The sequence below is a fragment of the Rousettus aegyptiacus genome, unplaced genomic scaffold, assembly GCF_014176215.1.
Source record: "Rousettus aegyptiacus isolate mRouAeg1 unplaced genomic scaffold, mRouAeg1.p scaffold_m13_p_4, whole genome shotgun sequence".
NCBI lineage: Eukaryota > Metazoa > Chordata > Mammalia > Chiroptera > Pteropodidae > Rousettus > Rousettus aegyptiacus.
In genome coordinates this window covers 64,252,293-64,268,957 of record NW_023416307.1, presented here as the reverse complement: position 1 = coordinate 64,268,957, position 16,665 = coordinate 64,252,293, and the positions used below count along the sequence as shown (strand labels likewise).

Here is a 16,665-nt window from a genome sequence, read left to right as displayed (position 1 = left end):
TACTCTTACAGCTGACAGCATACTCGTAAACAAGCCAAAATAAAATCCATAGTCAATACTCAAATCTCTACAATCAATTTTGCCCTCTATTAACTTGTCAGTCATGTGTTAATGTCTTCCCAGAGAAGACCAGGCAGGCCAAATCTGAAAGCAGATTCAATTGCAGCAGCTTGAATTAGTGTGAAAGAAAACAGATAATGTGTGTTGGCAAAACTTTGAAAACAGAAATTTGGCCTAGATACATGGTTGAGTGTGGGAGAATAAAAACTGTTTTGTAAAACTATAACAGGCCTGAGCTCAAAGGCTAAGATGCAGGGAACATTAGCGATGTAATCCTGTCACAACCTCCACATTAGGAGGCTGAGTAGGTATTTCAAGGGACCCATAAATTAGCTACTGTATTCAGTACTGAACCTCTGATATGTCTAAGACTCCCAACATGATTCACTTAGTTAGGAAACAAGAAGCAGGCCAAAGCCAAGGCAGGGTGTCAGGAACACGTTAGCAACTACTTGGCCAAATCACACTAACCTCTTAATTCCTAACAATCACTCCTAAGGAAGTTCCTTTGAGCTGATCAGATTTACCTGTTTATCACTCAGTGAAGCAAAGCTCTGTTATCCTGAACCCAAATCTCAGAAACAAAGAAATTGGTCTTCTCTACAAATGTTCATAGCTTCTCTATTTGGAAACAACCCAACAGTCCATCAATAATTAACGGTTGTATATCCACATAATGGATTATTACTCAAAAACAGTGGCACTGAAGTAAATAAGCCAGAACAAAACAAACAAACAAACAAAAAAGAGTATATTCTGTATGAAACCATCTTATAAGATTCTAGAAAAAAAAAATTATTTTTGTATAAACTAAAAGGAAATTTATTCACTGAAATCTCAGAAGACCTTGGGCATGAGTATGAACCTTGTTAGAGATTCTTCAAGATGTTTTTTCCCCACAGGAATTTCTCCAAACATTTAAACTCATAGTTTTTACTGTATATGCAGCCTAAACCATAACAATCTATGATTGTCATTTTGTTACTGTGTAAAAATCTTTAAAAAATAATGGTACAATAGAATTAAAAAAAAAAAACAGTAACAAGTAAAAAAATAAAAAAAAAAAAGTCTCAAGTCATGGGCTAAGTGAAAAAGAGGAAACCACCCACAAAGAAATGCCCAAAGATTTAAGAGAGAAACTAGGAAGAAAGGTATACTAGGAGCCAAGGGGAAGGGATTTTCAAGGGAGAGAAATGAACCAGCATTGTTAAATGCTGTTGCACTCTAAGTCAAGAACTTCCCTAGGTAGTTTTCTGCAAAGTTCATCTGTGGCTTTACTGACTACTCTTAAATATGTATTTTATGAGCTCCAGATCTAGGTCTCCAACTTCCCATTAAAAATTTCAATGCAGATAGCCATGGTAGCTCAAGAGGTTCTTTATGTCAGTGATTATCACCTCCTTATCCAGGGTAGACACTTGGGTGCCATGACATCCTGTCCCTTCACCTCTTTTACAGCTCAAATAGATATTTCCATGTCTTTTGAGTCAAAACATGTATTTAATCTTTTTTCTATACCATAGGTAGAGAAAAATACTATGAGAGGAGGTCAGGATACAAAAATGACATAGCCCTTTACCGCAAGGAGGCTAGAGGAACCGCACACTTGAGCAGTGCAGGAAATGCTGCTGTGTGTTTTTAGGGTGGGGGCATCTTTCATTTTAGCTGTTTTTGTAAAAAAAAAAAAAAAAAAAAAAAAAAAAAAAAAAAAAAAACAACCTACATTCCAAGATGACTTTTCCAAGAATTACCTTTCATTCTAAATTGTGACCTTTATATACTTTTTATTTTATTCTCATGTTTACGTCATTTTTTTTTTCATCCTGGTCATAACAGTCTCTAGTATTTGTTAGGCTATGCCACCCACCTATTCAAACCTGTGTGTAACTATGAAGGGATTCCATTTCCTCCTTTGACACAGACAGGAGGGTTTTGCTTTCATGCAAGCAGAATCACTTGGGTAAGTGCTGAGGGAGAAAGAGCATGAGGGGAAGGTAAAAAACAGCATGAGGCTTGGGTCTGCAGGGCCAGAAAAAAGGAGACACAATTCAGGAGGGAGCTGGTAGTGTTACTGAGCAAGGGCTCACTCCCCGACATGCACAGGAGCCAATACTATGGCACCAGTTTTTGAGAAAAGCTTTATTTGCAAGTCGACTGGCAAGAAGACAGGAAGCAAGGCTCAAATCTGTCTTAATGATCCTGGGGTAGAAGTTTAAGGGTTCACAAGTGTCACTTCTGAGTGGTGTAAACTTTGTTTCCAGGTCTTGTTAAACCGGATAGGACCAATTTGTGATGGTCTATGGTTATAAATCCATTTTTGTTCATTCCTCATTCTTGAAGAATACAGGATGACCACTCTAGTTACTTTCTGCTGATAAGGAGACAAAGTCAGTCCGGAAAAATGCAAGGCAGCATAAGAAAGTATAATACTAGAATTATACAAGCAAATATAACCAGAAAAGTAAAACATTTATTTAAACCAAAACAATAGCAACTATAATAAGAATTAAGGTATATACAGGCCTGGTCCAGACTCTTGGGCAGAAGCAGTCTACTTTCAAGATGTCTGCACCTTCTCTTCCTGGCCAGGCCAAGTCTCAGCTGTCCTGCTTCTTCTAAAAATTTAAGATCATTCAAGCCTTCACAAGTGTAACTCGGAGCCAAAAAGTCAATATTGGGTTTCCAGGCCCATATAGTATGATAACAGTTGGGTCCTCCTCCTTCTTCCTGTCCATAAAGAGTGTGCCCCTATTTGGGAATTGTAAAGGGAGCAAGGCTTGGAGGGTGGCCCTGGCTAGACATGGGTAACCAGAAGGATCTCATAGAGTCCATTCCATTTAGGTTGCCAAGTCTTGAGGAAGACTCAGTCTCCTGGGCTTGCACAAAGCAGGGGGACAGCTATCTCCAGGAGACATTAACCAGCATACCAATGTATGGTTGATAAAGTAACACCTAGAGACCATACATTTTATGCTATCTAATTCTTTTATAGTATAATTTTCAAAGTTACAATACTTAGTCTTAACAAAGGGTCTTTCATATAACATTTCATAGGGGCTCAATTGGAACCTGCCTTTAGGGGCTGTTCTTACCCTAAGCAGAGCAACTAGTAAGACCATATTTTATGTGGACATCTATACTTTGCTTCTTTTGTACCACAAGTTTCACACCTTGAAATGGCCAGTTTCTGCTTGGAGTCTACTGGAGAATTTATCTAAGGCTCTTCTCTCACCTTTGTATCACCCATCATTTCTTTCTTTGGGAAATACTTTCCCTCTTTTACATACACTTCATCCATCATTTCCTCTTCTTTTATGTTCTGACCAACAAGCATCTCCTTATTTTATCTCCAAGTTATATTTCTTCTCTTCCTTCACTTGTAGTCAATCCATCACCTCTTCCTTCACCTTCACTTACTCTTCCTTTACCTCTGGTTCATCACTTTCTCTCCTTTTACCACCAAACTATTATCCATATCCATATGCTTTGCCTCCAATGTGCCCGTTTCTGTTCCTTTACCTCAGGCTCATCCTTTGCCTCCTGCTTTATCCACCGGCCATCCAGCATTCTTCCATTTCTGACCAGTCCATAACTTCTTGCTTCACAACTGTTAGATTCACTTACATTCCTTCTGCCTTTTGTCCACTTCCATCTTCTCTAGCCTCTATCTTCTCTATTTTTCTCAGTCCTTACCCGCCTCTCCACCGCTGGCTTCCTCTGCCTCCGCTATGCCACTGACTCCCTCCCTACCCTATGAGAGACTTAGCCATGCCCCCTTAGCTCCACTCTGGAGACCACCTGATATCTCTTCATTTTCAGCAGCAAAATTTATCAACTTATGACCCCTGGCCTCCACTGCCATTCCTTCCTTTAACATGGCTGTTCACTGACAACAGGAATGAATCATGGGCCAGAATACCAACAGTGGCCTGTGTGGGGCCAACAAGTCACAAGCAGTCAACAAGGGCCTGGTGGGTTTAATTTCCTTCCAATCTGATGTTAATAGACCTATCTCTTTCTATATGGCTCCATGGGCATGCACGGCATAAAAGGCATACTTAGCATCAATATAGTTACCTTTCATTTCTTTTTAGCTCCAAAGTGTATGGAGCTTTTGAGAGCTAGGGACTCTGCTTTCTGGGCAGACCTACCTGAAGAGTTGTGCTTCTAGGAATTTCTAATGAGTTATTACTGCATACCCGGCCTTTCAGAATTCCTGGTCCATGAAGCAGCTTCCATCCATAAACACTTCTGTGTGTGGATTTTCTAAAGGCTTACAGTCAGGTCAGGTTGAATAGACTTAATGATTTATATACAGTCATGGATAAGTTTTCCTGTCGTACTGGGGAGCAGAGTAGCCAGGTTTAGAGTGGATACTGTCTTTAACATTTCAGTTGTCAAGTGATATGGCATGGCATTTGCCCAGCCTTCCCGAAGTAATCAATATCTATTTGTTCAGGTACAGGTAGCACACAGTGTGGAGGGAGCATAGAGGTAGGCTGGCCCAGGGTAAATTTTTCAACCACCTGTAAAAGGTCACAGGTTGCAGCCACGGTCTGCAGGCAAACTGGCCACCCCTGAGTTACAACATCCAACTGTTTGGAAAAGTAAGCTACTGGTCTTCTGGAGGCACCTACATTTTGAATTAGTATTCCAAGACTCAACCCATCTTTCATGCACAAAAAGATCAAAATGCTTTTCTGGTGTCCTTTAAGAGCCTCAGTTAGGGGAATCCAAACATGACAAAACCCAGCCATTCCTAGGGATCTCCATAATTGCCTTCTGGTGGTGGGTAAGGCCACCCTAGCTAATGCTCCCCTTCGATCTGGCAATAAGTTTCTGTCCTTTTGATAATTCAAATAATAGATATTTTATCATTGATTAGTTAAGAAATTTACACATTTCCTTTGGAGTCTTTATATCCCCAGTCTGGCAGAAAATTTAAAATGAGGGTTGTACTGTGGTCTGAAGCTTCCTTAGTTTTACTAGAAATTCATGTCATTCACATATTAGAGTAAGACTCTCTTATTTAATTGGAGATCCCTTAAGTCCTTATACTGATAGAGTTAATAGAATCTAGAAGAGCCCCTAGGTCCTGTCATTTCTGGTGGCTACCAACCAGTTGTGTCATCTGGCAGGTTGATTTATGGGAAGTTCCTTCCCTTACTCTTCAAGGTGATAAGGATATTCTTATCTCCAATGACCCTGTTGTTTATTATATGTATATTGTCAGGTGATGGAGGGGTATCTTACCCATGTTTTCTTTCAGCAAGCATCTTTCTGAGTCTTGATTGATTGCTGTTAAGTGCCTCTGTGAACAGTGAAGCTAGTTGTCTCATGTCACATTTAAGCTTCAAACATTCTTTCAAGGAAGATGTATGGGTTCTTCTTGGGTCCTTGTTTCGGGCTCCTTTGAGCCCCGTCCACTGGCTTTTGCTGGGAGTGGGGCTGGCTTGCTGCAGGTGGATCCTATGAGCTGCTATGGGGATTGCTGTGGCCTAGGCTAAGCCCCAGGCTGGACTTGAAGACATCAAAGCTGCAGTAGGAGCTCAAGGCAGGGGCTGAGGTCGGGGGCTCCCAACCCTGGTGCTGTCTGGGCCTGCTGCTTACTGCTGATGGGCTTCCCACAGCATCTTCCTCAGAATTCTCCCTTCAGTATTCACAACAGCTACAGAGTAAAGTGCAGCACCTGCACTTAGCTCACACCTCATAGTTCTCTGTTCCTTCACTAACACCAAAGCCCTCCTTGGCAGAAGCTTTCAAAACGAATAGGTGTAGAGATTCTCCATCTTTTTAGCATCATCTCAATAGGACAGAGTCCATATATAGAAATCTCCTAGGCTGACTTTGGTCATCTAGATCTTCAGGAATTTAACCCCTGGGATGAATCGAATACCGTCCTTTCTGACTGGCAAGGAAGGGTCCAGGGTTGGAAATGTGGCCCTAGAGGAATTGTTGATAGAAGCCAGGCCATTACTCCTAAGAACTCCCACTTTCTGTGGAGGGGGAATGATAGAAGGAGCCAGATGCATAAATGGAGATCATCATCGTTTGGCTCTGACTTGAGCAAGACAGGCTTTTTATACCATTTGGAGGGTCTTCCTTTTGAACCCTAATTTTAGTGTAAGGACCCATTTTCAGGTCATTTTGCCCCCCACTCTAACTGATATTGGGGCCCATTAGTGTTACAAAAGAAAATCATTTTACTAAATATTGATCAATTTTGAAGAATACATCCCAAAGGACTGCAGTCAGGTATACCACTCATTATTTTACATGGTTATAAATCTGATTATAATACAATTGATGAAGGAATTTGTCCTTTTCTGTAACGTTGCAGTAATATTTAACATTTTAAGAAAACTAGATTTGACAAAGCTCTCATGTAATATCCTAAATAGTTGAAATTTTTCTTTTATTAGAAGAGAGAGAACAAATCTTTGGGAACATTCTAGGGCCCACTGAAATAACCGAAAGTCATTTCTAAATTAAGAAAATAAGTCTCATTTTAAAACCTGAACCTTGGGAAGTTTGTCAAACATACTTGAACAAAATGATCGTGTATTATTATGCTTCATTTACCCAAAATGACAATAAAAGATATGTCACCTATTGTTAGTAATAGTTTAGGTCTTAGGTTAAGAGGACCGAGTTAACAACTTCCCGCTTTCAAGTCAGTTAATGTGGGGGTCCAGTACTTTTAATACAAAACAAAGCCCACACAAAACAAGACCGACACACATATAATGCAGTAGATTGAGTGTTCTTCCAGACAAAGAAATCCAAGACTCGGGCTCCAACCCACGGTTCAGGACTCAAACCAGACTTTTGAGAATCTCAGCGATTGTTACCTTTCCTTCACTTGTCTCCCTAGAGTGGGACTCAAACCCAAGATCCTAGCCTTAGGGTTTTAACCCACGTCTCTGGGGTGGGACTCAAACCCACAATAGTCAAGAAAATTTGCAAACAATTTTGGCACAGGTACATTTTAACAAGGTCACTCACCCAAAAGACATCTGATCCAGGAGCTATTGCTTTTCTCAAAAGTGAAAGTAGCACAGAGGAACCTAGAGCACTGTGGCATGGTGGGGAAGCAGAAACTCAGCAGCAAGCCTCTAGACAAACCGGTTTAAGGGACCACACTTAGCTGGGGCTACAGTGCCTCAGGCAGGCAGCTACAGGACCGCAAAATCTCTTCATAGTTACCAAAATTGTTACCTAGCAAGAATTCGCTACGCAATATACACAGAAAACAATCATTCCATGCACTGGGTTTTGAGAAAAGTAAGGCGCTTTATTTGTGAATCAGCTGGCAAGAAGACAGGAGACAAGAGACTCAAATCTGTCTCACTGATCCAGGGTTTGAGGTGGTGTTTTAAGGGGCAGCATTTTAAGTGTTCCCAAGTGTTACCCCTGAGTAGGGTTTCATGTGTTACCTGTGAGTGGTTCATGTGTTACCTGTGAGTAGTGTTTCCACAAGTGTTACTCACAAGTGGTGTACACTTTGTTTCCAGGTCTCGTTAAACAGTATTGAATTAGTTTGAGCTGGTCTATGGTTACAGTAGCAAGGTGCAATGGTGGGCTCAATGCTATTTATGCACTTTTTCCTCAGCACCTCCCTGACGGCTTCTAGAAATCATTACCCACACCAGATGGACTTTTTTTCTATTTCTTTATAACCAGAAATATGGCTGCTATACTGGGCTAAGCATTTGCTGGAGCAGCCACATTCAGTAGGAAGCAGTAGCTCTAAAGAAACTCTAAAAGGCCTTTAGCTTGTCCCCACTGAGCCTTATAAAACGTTATTTTCAAGGAGCAATGAATTCTAATTGGGTTGAGGATTGAGGTTATCTTAAAGGAGTATCGTGTAAACAGGAATTCTTTTATTTGGTTAATTTCATTTCTACCAAGAGAAATGACCCTGAGAGAATGGAGGGTGGTGTAATCATGAATTCATTTTTATGAGACATTATGAGGATCAGACTGTCTAGGCCAAAAGGGGCCCACATGGAAGCTTGGCGACAGGACCATGAGCATACAAAGGATGAGGGGTTCTTGTCAGAAGGGGCGCAGGTGGATAGCATAGAAAGGAGGGATGAGAGGACACTAAAGGTAAAAAGTCAATTGCTTCACAATTTCAAAAAGTTCAGGTGTCGACCTCTACATGGGTTCATTTCTAGTAGGGGACGCAAAGAGCTCATTAAGAGTATTTAATCACACAAGGCTTTATGTCATTCTGACATTAAATTTTACTTTCTACGTGGCTGAATGTTCGAAACTCAGCTGTGTTCACTGAAAAGGAGTGAAGCTGACATTGGGCCCAAAAGTTTAGGATCACAAATAAAGTTCCATAGCTAGTGCCTCTATACCACATCACCCATCATTACCTGTTTCTCAGATGTGCCGAGAGGTGCGACGCTGCACAACTCTAGAGAATCATTTCCATTGTCTACAGTTTGAATAGCATTCTCTAGAGTTGGGCAATGTACAATCTGCACAACTGTAGACACATTTTGTGCCCCCTAACGACCAGTGGGGAGAAAGGGAACAAAGATAGACTAGTTCAAGAGAGATCTAATGCATAAAGGGGGTGCAACTGAATATACTCCAAAATAGGAGATCCAGATGCTGGCAATTTCTTTCACCAGAGCACTTAGGCCACCAGTAGATAGACTCGGCAGCACCTAGGCAACCACAGGCTGCCAACAGCACAGGGCACTAGGCAAAGTGTCAAGGATTCCAAGGACATGCTTTCTGACCTCTCCTCCTGAAGTTTATATACCGGTTGAATTGCAAGAATGGGTACGATAAATAGAAAGAAAAAAGTCAGAGAATAGAAGAAGATATATGCAGGACCAAGCTATACAGATGGAATTAAGAACTAAAGGATTTCTAGGAGCCATATCTGAAGGGACTGAGGAAGTGGGTTTAGCCATGCCTGGAACAGAGATCAGCCTTAACTAAAACGGAAGAAGGGAAGGGATATTCCAAGCCATGCAGAGTAGATGGGGGCTGGCTCTGGGATAGCACATGACCCCATTTTCTTAGCTCCTTCACTGGGTGGCCAGTTTCAGTATCATGATTTTCCATATTCAATTCTTTCGTAGTACACAAATGCTCATATTATAGGATATACGTACATAATCCTCATATTGTTAAGTTGTGCCCTCTTGTATCAATCCTCAGGACACTCTGAAACTTTTCTTTGGCAAACATGAATAAAAAGAATTCCAAATTTTAAAATGTCCCAAAGAATGACAATTGGTGTCAAAACAGATGAACTATCAATCTCTAATTTGGACCAGCAGATGTCAGTCTTTGTGCAGCAATCAATCTAGCAGCCTCTAAAGCCTCAACAAGACAAATGAATTCAGGGTTAGTATGAATTTTCCACAGCAGCCCACAGTCTGTGCCTGACCATTCTAAAATATAACTACCCACTACCCAGCAAACACCAGTTCACTCTATCCCCTCACTCTGCTTTTTCTCTGTAGACTTATGTTCTTTGAAATTATGTATATTTCTTTATTTACTTGTTACCTGTCCCCATACTAGAATGTAAGCTCACAAGGGCAGGGATCTATCTGTCTTGCTTACTTCTCTCCTCCATGCTTAAAAAAGAGTCCCTGGTGCACCCACATTAGTCTCACAAGAAATATTTGTTGAATGAATACATAAAATTCATTCTTTTATTCCACAGTTGCTTTTATATTTCTCCCATGGCACTACCTTTATCCTAGTCAAATTTCAAAACTTGGGAGTATTTTTGACTCATCACTCTCTCTCATGCCTACATTCAGTCATTGCAAAGAACTTTCTATTCTTCCACGAATCCACCTCCATTCCCCCGAACCCCATTCCCCCAGACACTACCTTTGACAGCTGTTTTGTCACCTCATACCAGGACTATTATAATTACTTTCCTCTGGTATTTCTGCCCTCAGTTCACCCTTCCCATCATACCGGCATAATGATCATTGCCTACAACAAATCATGACCTTCTGTTATCCCATACCACCCCGAAAACACACAGACCCCCCAACAACCTAAGCTCAGAAACTATCAGAATAAAATTTCCACTATTCCTCTATGCATATCTTTCCCCTAGTTAGCCTGGTCACTCTGTTTCCTGGTTTTACCTTGACATATCCCTGACATTGTGTACACTCTTCCTCCTACCAGAAACACCCTTCACTCATTGCTCTGATTAACTCTCTATCCTGTTCTTCATACTTCAACTCAAGCTTTCCCTTCTTTATAAAACTCCCACTGACCACTACACACCATAATACTGTCTCCCACCTCTGTCCTCTTGCCTATATTACTCATGTGGTTCTAATTATTTAAGGCCTTAACTTATCTAATGCTTTTCACACACGCATGCACACGCACGCGCACACACACACACACACACACACATTCATTTAGCTTGGCTGGGCATCCTACCCACCTCCAAACACTACCAGATTGGGAAAAAAAAAAAAAAAAGTGTTATCACTTACTCTCTTCCCATCTCAAATTACGGAACACAGATTGTATAATTGGTTCAAGTCTCTACATTTCATAATGAATAAATTGAGTTCTAAAGAGACTAAGAGATGTATTAAACAGCATTTGCCAGGTCCGATAATCTGACTTGTGTCTCTTATTTTAGAATGACCCTCAGCTTCAAAATAGTACATTTACCATGAAGTTCTTTTTTTCCAGACAGAATTTGATAGAATATGTGGTAGTTTCTCTCTCCAGGCTGCTGGGAAATCACTCGGGACTTTTCAAGCAAATCTGCATGATGTGAAATGGATAAAGATACATAAGTAGGTGTTCTTGCAAAACTTAAAAAAAAAAAAAAAAGATCAGACATTGGGATGGTCACTTACAGATGTTGATATCTGCAGATGACAGCTTGCCTCTGGCACAAAAGTGCATCCTGATGAATTTGCCCTAGGTGGACACAGAACAGTCTCTCCTATTGAAACATCCTGAACGGTTGCATTGGCTTCATTGCACACTCACAGAGTGACTACTCTCCTAAAAGATTTTTTTTAAGTAACATGGGTCTGAAATAGCATGAGTCAACATTGGGAAGCAGCCAGAATAATCATTAGAACTAGCAGTGGTCCTGGATTCTAGTCTCAGACTTGCTGATTGCTAACTGTGTGTTCTTATGTGCATTATTAAATCTCTCTGGACCTTGGTGCTATTATCTAAAAATGAGAAAAATAATATCTGCTTAGTGTATTCCTTCGTTTATTCAAAAAACATTCATCGAGCATCTACTATGATTCAGGAAACTTACTAGGCACTGGAGAGACCACATTAGAAAAATAGATGTGGTCCCCACCTTTCTAGATTTTACGTGTAAGTAGCTAATGCCAGGGCTTTAGTGTAGAAACATTTGACATGTCTTAAAATCAAAAAAAAAAAAAAAAAAAAAGTTAGTTGCACCAGAGTTTAGTGAGTAAGAGAAAAGGGGGCAGAAAACGGAGTCCAAGAGGTAGACAGGCACCAGGCACCACCTCTCATGGAAGCCATATGGGCCCAGAAAGCAGTAGGGTTCTAGTACATGCGTGCTCAGGAAACGCTGGGTGGTTTTAAGCTGAGGACTGATGTGATATGATTTATGTTTCAAAACAACACTTTGGCAAAAATAATTGATGGGGCTTTCTTCCTTCCTTCTCAATGAAAAGCCAAAGATAGGATCTAGTAGGGCAGAAAGGCTGCATGGAGGCAACAGAACCTGCATCAGAATGCCAGATGCAGCCAAAGAGGCAGGCCAGTGGCAGCTAGGGCTTGTGGGATGAGGATTATTGGTGCTGGGCGGAAGCAACCTGGTGGAGGGCTGCCCGTGCAAGGGAGGAGTGAGAGCAGGACAGCAGCCTGGCAAGGGAAGGAGAATGGCTACATACAGGGGGATTAGGCAAGGAAGTTAAAAAACGTAGAATAATGGGAGCCACACACACAAACACACGTATATAAAAGCACATGTAAGTACATCTATGCATATGGACACATACACATATACATATAGTACACATATATACATAGTATTAATTGAAAAAAAATTAGCCTAGTTTCTTTTGAATTCCCTTTTCTCTCTTTCCTCCTCTCTCCTTTCTTCCTTGCATTCATCTATCTTTGTTCTTTTCTACGTCAGTCTCTTTCCAACTTTCTTCTTGGTTTTTAATTGCTTTTCCCCCCTCATTTATTTTTCTTTCCAGTCAATAGTCTTTTCTTTTTTTTCACTCTCTTTTCTTTTTTTTATTCTTTTTCTTTACCTTCTTTTTCCTTCCTCTCTTCCTTTTCTCCTTCTTCCCTGTCTCTCTCTTTCTCTTTTTTTTCCCCAGCAGAAAATCCCTTTATATTCTAATGAATCCCAAATCTAGCAGTTGTTTTATGGACCCATATTAGCACCTGCTGTGCAGCCAGACATTGCAAGTAGATCTAAAGCCTTGGATTGGAAACTATTCAAATAAACAGGAGGCTATTATTTAATTACACTCAGAGATGCAAACAGGACGCCTTCTGTAAATTTCCTTGTAAATTACATCATGGCTCCCTGCCACTCATTCTCGGCATAAAATGAATTTGTGAAATTAGGGTTTGAAATCCAAATCCTTACTCCAGCACGGGACTGCTAGTTATCAAAAGCTACTTAAAAAAATAATTTCTTACCCTCGACCCCACAAAAAAAAATCCCCAATGAAAATTATGCAGGGGTAGAGGTGGCCATAGGCAGGAATAGAAACACTAATTGTAGTGAGTGAATTTTGAAGTGTTTATTAAATTGACTTGTTATAAGGTATATAGAAAATTATGAAGGAGAAAGTACTTTCAACTATTTAAAATGTAATAAAATATAAAACATGATTAGAATTTTCTGGGTAAGCTTTTTAATTGGAGGTGGAAAGAAATGTGAAACTATTAAGATAAATATTTTCTTACTAAAATTGATAAAATATTAGAAGCATCTCAGATACATATTTTTTATGTAATTTTAATTGTCTTACTGATGAAGTTGGTTAATTTTTTTAGGAGTTTAATATTATAAACTTTAAACAAAGACATTCTTTGATGTACTAAAATTTTTTTCATACTTATGTGCTCAGACATGAGTTTTACCATTTGCTTAAAAATTAAAGACTTCGTGTTACTTACAAAACGAGAAGAATTGTCATTTCGCAGGGTCTTGGCGTTACCAAATGCTTCCAAGATAAGATTCACTTGCTTGATTTGCTCTTCTAAAGTCCCCTGAGATACAGGTTAGAGAAACACAGCAGATGAAGTTTTTAGTAGAATTTTATAACGTGGCAAGCCTTCCATCCCCAGGTCAAACTCCATTCTTGCTTTGATAACCAGTAGCCAAAGCTGCTTCCAAATTTTGTGATAAAATGTTGTTTTGGAAAGGAAGCTTAGAAAAATAAATGAGTGAGAGACTGACTTAATATATGATGCCCCTATGACTATATCCCTTGTAAGTATTATGAGCAAACTCTCCTTTAAATAAGTAAAAGGGCTATATGAGCAAAAATTTGTATAGAAGTCTCATGTACTAGATATTGTGTTAAATATTCTTATAAGGCTCATTGGCTAGAACAAATAAACAAATGCACATTAGCTACATAGAGAAATCAATCAAATTCAGAAATATGGTGGTTGGGAAAGAAATTGGACTAGATTGCTATTTTGATATACTTCTTACTTTGCAAAACCAGCATGAACCATAATCAAATTTAAAAAGCAAAATAACAAGGTCAGACATGGAAACATGAGAGGCTCTAACGGGTCAATAAGTCACTGAAAGTAACTAAATTAAAAACCCCTAAGGATAAAAACAATTAAAAAGAGAGAGAAGGTAAAGTTTTCTAAAACCCGAAGTGTGATTAAGCTTGAGGGTACATTCATCAGGCATTTAGGATTTGATCCAGCAGTAGTAAAGGAAACAGGCTTCTGTTGGTGCATATTTATGGGAGTCTGACAGCTCATGGTAGCTAAAGGGATTCCAAAATGTCAAAAGCGGTCTTTCAAGGCACTGATGACCCTAGCCTTTAGGAAAGGCGGCTTGGATCTTAAGTGCCTAATTCTCCAAGTGTCTAATCAATAAGGATTTGGTCAATGAATACCCCTTGAAGCAGATATGAAACAAATTATGCAATTTCATGTTTTGGAATTATTGGTTTGAAGCACTTGATGATTCTCTCAAGACACAAAGAAAAAATGGGAGAAAAGACTTTCCTATAATTTCTAATTGTTTTATGGTACTTTACCCCTACTTTCCGCAAGTGGGAAGGACAGAGCCTCTATGATCAGTAGGGAGGACAACCTCACCTTTTCTGTATATGAACACTTACCGGCTTTTCCCTAGGCTCACCCATGGTTGCCATGGTGGCAAAATACTGCATAATATGTTTGGCGTTCACAGTCTTTCCAGCACCAGATTCTCCTCTACAATTGGAAATTCAATGACACAATTAAATAGTTCAAATTATAAATGCCATAAAAGTTAAATGATTTTAATCATGTAGGCTAAGGCAAGAAGGGAAAGTTTTATGGAAAAATGGAATTTAATGTTGAACTTGAAAAAGATGCAGACCTTTCTTTAATCGGTTGGAAGAAGGGGAAGGACATCTTGGGCTGGAAAAACAGCATTAGCAAAAAATATAGAATAGAGAAAGATCAATGACTTTTATTAAAAAAAAAAGAAGAAGAAGACTGTTCCTTATGGTCCAGGTAACAAGAAGCTGAAGAATACCTCTACAAATTAGAAGTAGGTCTCTTTATTACAAACTATTCAAGAAATTTTCACATATTAAGACTACTACATGGCCAGGTCCAACCCTCCACCTCAGAATAGGACCTACCGATCATTCCACCAGGAAGTTGAGCTTTTTTCCCTTTGATAACCAGCTAACTTTGTGAAGTGGGGGAGAACACAGTGGTAAATTTATAGCCTGATCACCCAAATCATAATAGGATCAAGGCCTGCCTTCACCTATATGAAACTCCAGAACACAGTCTATCCTTTCTGCAAAGGGCAGGACTCTAATTGCTCTTCCAGCTCTAAAATTCTGGAATCCTATTATTATTTTTTTTTTTTTTGAAATGACTGAAGCCGACAGAGAGCCCAATACACACGGTGGCATCATCACTGCATAGGAAGACCAGGGACTTGAGCATTTCACTGCCTCTTGAGAATCAGCCTATTCTGTCAGCCACCATGCTGACAGTTCCTCTGGCCAGTCAACACACTGGACCATTAACACTAACATACAATATGGTATCATTGAAGTCCTTTCCTCCCTTCTTTCTTGCCCCCTTTCTCTGTCCCTCCAAGCCTCATCATCTTTTAGTTCCCCCAAAATGTACCTTGGCCTGCCCCAATCTGGCTGCCACAACAGCTTGTTATCTGTTCCACGGTCATCCCCAAGGACTTTCGGTTTCTCTTAGCGAGTCCAGAGACTTTTTTAAATGATTATTTGAACAGAACGCTCTCTCCATCAAGATGATTAACAGCAGCTTGTGTACTGTGGTTCTAAAATACCTCCTAAAATGATGGAGGCAGCCTAGCTGGCACCACATTTTGAGTAATCACTGACTGAAGTGTTATGAAAATTTCCTGAGTATCTTATTCTTTCCTAGAACGTATTCTGTATCTAAAGAGCAAACAAATTCATAGATGGCAAATTCGTATTTTATTCCTAGTGAAATGTAGGTGTCTGTTTTCATTGAGATATTCACTTCTGGCCCAAAAGAAAAAGCAATACAAACACTTACGTGAAGAGTACAGACTGATTCTCTCGATCTACAAAAAAAAGGACAATGTCAGACCATTCTTCTGGCAGAGCTTATACATATTGGCATGAACTTAGTCAACATTTCTTTGGTTCCCTTTGAAGTCAAACACAAGGGGAGGAATTCACTCTGTATCCAATTAATGGTTAACTTTTTATTTATTTATTTATTTTTTGTTGCCATTTTAAACATTTTAAGAAGCATAGTGTAATAATAGCTACAGACAAACTTCTTTATGCCAGAAAGTCTAGCAGGTACTTTAACTAATAAAAGCGGCCATCAACAGGGGGCTTACTCTGGCCTGGCCACAAGGTCAAACGCTTTCAGTGCATTATTTCACTTAATTTGATGTGTGAGCTAATTGTCCTCACAACCCTAGGAGGTAGGCTCTATTTTGCCCATGTTTTATCCAGAAGGAAAAGGAGACTTCAAGTGATTAGGGAACTGTAAAGGCCAAGCTCTGCTCACAATGCCTACATGCCTCTTAGTGACATAGAGAAAAAGTAGATCAGATATTTTTACCTTTCATTTTGTAGGGCAGCCACTTACTGTGAAGCATATCCTGAAAGGCGTTATCGGCAACAGCGAAGATGTGAGGGGGTGCCTCTGATCGCCTCTTCCCTTTGTAGGCAGCCATGACTTCTTTCTGATACACTGGAAGCCACTTGTAAGGGTTTATGCTCACACAGAAGAGACCCGAATATGTCTGATGGACGTTCAGAAAAGATTACAGAAAACAGGTCAGAAATACTTCCAGGTTTGTCAGCTCTTTCACTGTCGAATATTTACTTATAAAAGAACAGAAAAGAGGAGAGC

General features: G+C 39.8%; 1 protein-coding gene across 4 annotated transcripts in view; it reads right to left on the bottom strand.

Annotated features, from left to right (window-relative positions):
• The window catches only part of MYH15 (myosin heavy chain 15), a 138,043-nt gene that overhangs the window by 96,342 nt on the left and 25,036 nt on the right, over nucleotides 1-16,665 (bottom strand). For 3 of the 4 annotated variants that reach the window (XM_036219471.1, XM_036219472.1, XM_036219474.1), the window contains exons 5-10: nucleotides 16,399-16,555; nucleotides 15,832-15,859; nucleotides 14,409-14,502; nucleotides 13,216-13,308; nucleotides 10,938-11,001; nucleotides 10,747-10,842 (exon numbers count right to left, since the gene is read on the bottom strand). In XM_036219471.1, the coding sequence (XP_036075364.1) occupies nucleotides 10,747-10,842; nucleotides 10,938-11,001; nucleotides 13,216-13,308; nucleotides 14,409-14,502; nucleotides 15,832-15,859; nucleotides 16,399-16,555 (532 nt within the window). Of the gene's footprint in view, nucleotides 1-10,746; nucleotides 10,843-10,937; nucleotides 11,002-13,215; nucleotides 13,309-14,408; nucleotides 14,503-15,831; nucleotides 15,860-16,398; nucleotides 16,556-16,665 lie in introns of those variants that run through there. The other variant, XM_036219473.1, reaches the window with a different exon arrangement.